The following is a 2,945-nucleotide window of genomic DNA, read 5'->3' as shown; positions in this document are numbered from 1 at the left end:
TTCGATTAATCGAGCGATTAACCGATTAATTTTGAAAATAATCGAAAAGCAGTCATTAAAAATTACACAATAGTAGCGTTCTTGTACGCGCTAGTTCGCACCAGTTTTTACCAACTATCACGTTTTGCCGTTCTTGTCCAAAAAACTGGTAAGAAAGGGGAAATTGAGAGCGAAAAGAGACATTTCTTTTTGAGGAGAAGTAAGCGAGAAAAACAGCTGATCGCATGTTGTTGGGTGGAATTGAAACTAATAAAGGAAATGTTTATGAGGTTTTTATAGTTGAAATTGACAAAATAAACCTATTTAAACATAATATACATTGTCTTATTAGCAACTAGCTGCGAATAAACAACAAATTAATCAGCTGTTCGTAAAACTTGCAAATTATTACTGGTTTTGCGTTCTTGTACTTTTGTGCTATGAGAGCGAATTCTCAGAAATTCAGATACTGGAGAGTTACTGGCAAGTTACTGGATAATTTGTAAAAGAACACAACTAATAATAGTTGCGTTCCAGATGCTTCACGAAATTCACGATTTGCAGGAACAGCTGTTTTCTCCATTAATAAACCTTATGGGAGGTGGTCACCTGGAACGACTTCCGGTAAAAACCTGCAAATCGTGAAGCATCTGGAACGCAACTAATGTATCAATCAAAATTCCGTAACAAAATTGGCATTCTTACCACTAATGTTAGCAACAAAAAAAGTGTCCACTCTACGCGATACATATATATCGCACACCGTCTTCAAAAGAGTCAAAACCCAAAATAATACGTTCGTCAGAAAATGCGAAAAACTATTTCGTAGCACATGCTAATCATATGGGCAGGGCGACTTTACCTTAGGTTTTTTTTTAACAAATTATAACAAAAATTTGCTTCAGCTTTTGCTGAAAGGTAAATAAAAGCTCTGTCTACATTTTTAGCGCATAATCTCAAAAATGCTAAATTTTGAGTTGTGACTCTTTTGAAGACGGTGTACGATATGTATAATTTTACTGGTTGGGAGATTTTGCACATTGCCGTAGTCTGCAAATTTTTAAACGATATTTTTGCAAAAAAGTGCAACCTAAGTAACAACTAAAAAATCACAACGCAGGTATCCACATATTTTCATTTTATTTTCCAACTGCGGTGTTGTGCATTTTCTTCCATGCGCTTTTTTATATGGAAGAAAATAAGAATCATCGTAAAAAAAATGCCAAAAATCAACGGTACCTCACCTCACCTCAAACCCGAAATTTTTTATACAAAAATTTAATGGGCTACAAAACTGCATGCTGAAAATCTTTCTAAGAAATCTAATTAAAAAGCTGGAATTTTTTGCTGAACTTTATTTTTTATTGCATAAGGTTTTATCTATTTATATTTATACGGTTTTTGCTAAAGAATAAGCTGTATTTAAAAAAATAGCTAAAATTAAATTCTCCTAATTTTTACATGGGGTATATAGCGGACGGTATACTACTTAACATCTTTTTATTTATTGTTTCCCTTAGTTTTTAATTTTCTTGATTGTTGGCACACTGAATTCATGGCGCTAGTTTCCACCATTTAACAAGAAATGTATATTTAAATAAAACAGTTAATTTTTATAACTTATGTAAATGGTTTTTATTAATTTTAGATTTTAATCGAAACGACCGATTAATCGGTTAATTTCTTACGATCAATTGCAATTATTAATGCAATGTTTTCGATTAATCAATTAATCGATTATGAATTCTTTTTGCCATTTAAAATTTACCTTAAGTTCAATTAGACACTGTTTACACGGGGTAACTAGGCCTTTCCCACCACCAAGATATCGAGACTAGATGGATCCGAAACTCGGTCTTTCCGACCACCTAGAGTACATTAAAAACCTAAGATAATAAACAAAATATGAGCGGATTGGAAACAAGTCCTTTCCAACCGCCACGAAAGCGCAACTGGACGGGTTGACAGATTTTTGACACTTGTGAGAGAGTAACTTATTTTTACGCTCTAATTACCGAAACAGCCCGGAGAGCATGTGAAAAAAACCCTAATACAAATACAACTGTGTAAAACTCTTTTATCGACGCCTCATGTGAGATAAATATTTTATTTTGACCAGTTGTACTACATTCATGTCATTGTTTAATATTTGCTTGGAATAGTTAATTTCACGTTTTAAATTGTGCAACTCTAATCAGAGGTCCGAGTGGCGATCAATCGACTTTCTGCCTTTCATATACCTTGTTGCTTAAACGTACCAAAATCACCGCCCAAAAATGAGGACGTAAGTAGCGCTTTCTCTGATCATTTGCTGTTAACGATACTGATTTGTGTTCTTAATAGGCGGGAAATTTTCAAAACTCCTGGTGAGGGATCGGAATCGGATGAGCTGGATGAGCTAGCTGATGTTGAGGAAGCTGAGGATGTTGTTGCGTTCGAAGTTAACATTGAGGAACCATTCGAATCAGAAGATTCTGAAGTAGAGTATAGTATACCATACGGCAGTGCCATCGGAGCTCATGATGAGTCGGATGAAGACTCAGACTTTGACCCAGATGCGGAAGAGGACAGTTCTGATTTCCAGCCAGATGAATCAGATGATTCTATGTCGGAGTCGGATAATAAAGCGGAGGTGATAACAAATAACAAAGCTGGCAATTTATCGAAACAGGAAACACGTAATGCAAATACGACCGGTGATGCCGGTCCGAGCTCAAGTGGTGTTGGAAGGAGTAATCAAGAAGGTGATGATGTTAGTAATGTACTAGAACTTAACGAAGACGAGGAGGACGATGAGACTGTGCGCGCCATCATTGCAGCAATTAAAAAACCACGCACAGCACCACCAGAAATTAAATTGGATGATTTCATTACGGACATTTGTTTTCACCCGGAACGTGATATCATAGCACTCGCTACAATAACCGGCGACGTGTGCCTTTATGAATATGCTAACGATGGCAATA

General features: G+C 36.0%; 1 protein-coding gene across 1 annotated transcript; it reads left to right on the top strand.

Moving 5' to 3' along the window:
* Positions 1 to 2,047: 2,047 nt before the first annotated feature.
* Positions 2,048 to 2,939, top strand: LOC108354785 (WD repeat-containing protein 55 homolog; the record flags this gene model as incomplete). Its single annotated transcript, XM_017605956.1, has 2 exons — positions 2,048 to 2,263; positions 2,323 to 2,939. Coding segments are annotated over exons 1-2 (625 nt in total), but the record flags the coding sequence as incomplete, so codon positions are not given.
* Between the last annotated feature and the right edge of the window lie 6 nt (positions 2,940 to 2,945).

This window comes from Rhagoletis zephyria, unplaced genomic scaffold (assembly GCF_001687245.7).
Source record: "Rhagoletis zephyria isolate East Lansing unplaced genomic scaffold, Rhagoletis_zephyria_1.1 Rzeph_scaffold_39147, whole genome shotgun sequence".
In the NCBI taxonomy this organism is placed as follows: domain Eukaryota; kingdom Metazoa; phylum Arthropoda; class Insecta; order Diptera; family Tephritidae; genus Rhagoletis; species Rhagoletis zephyria.
Note: the sequence above shows the minus strand (reverse complement) of the source record. Positions and strands in the feature narration are given on the sequence as shown.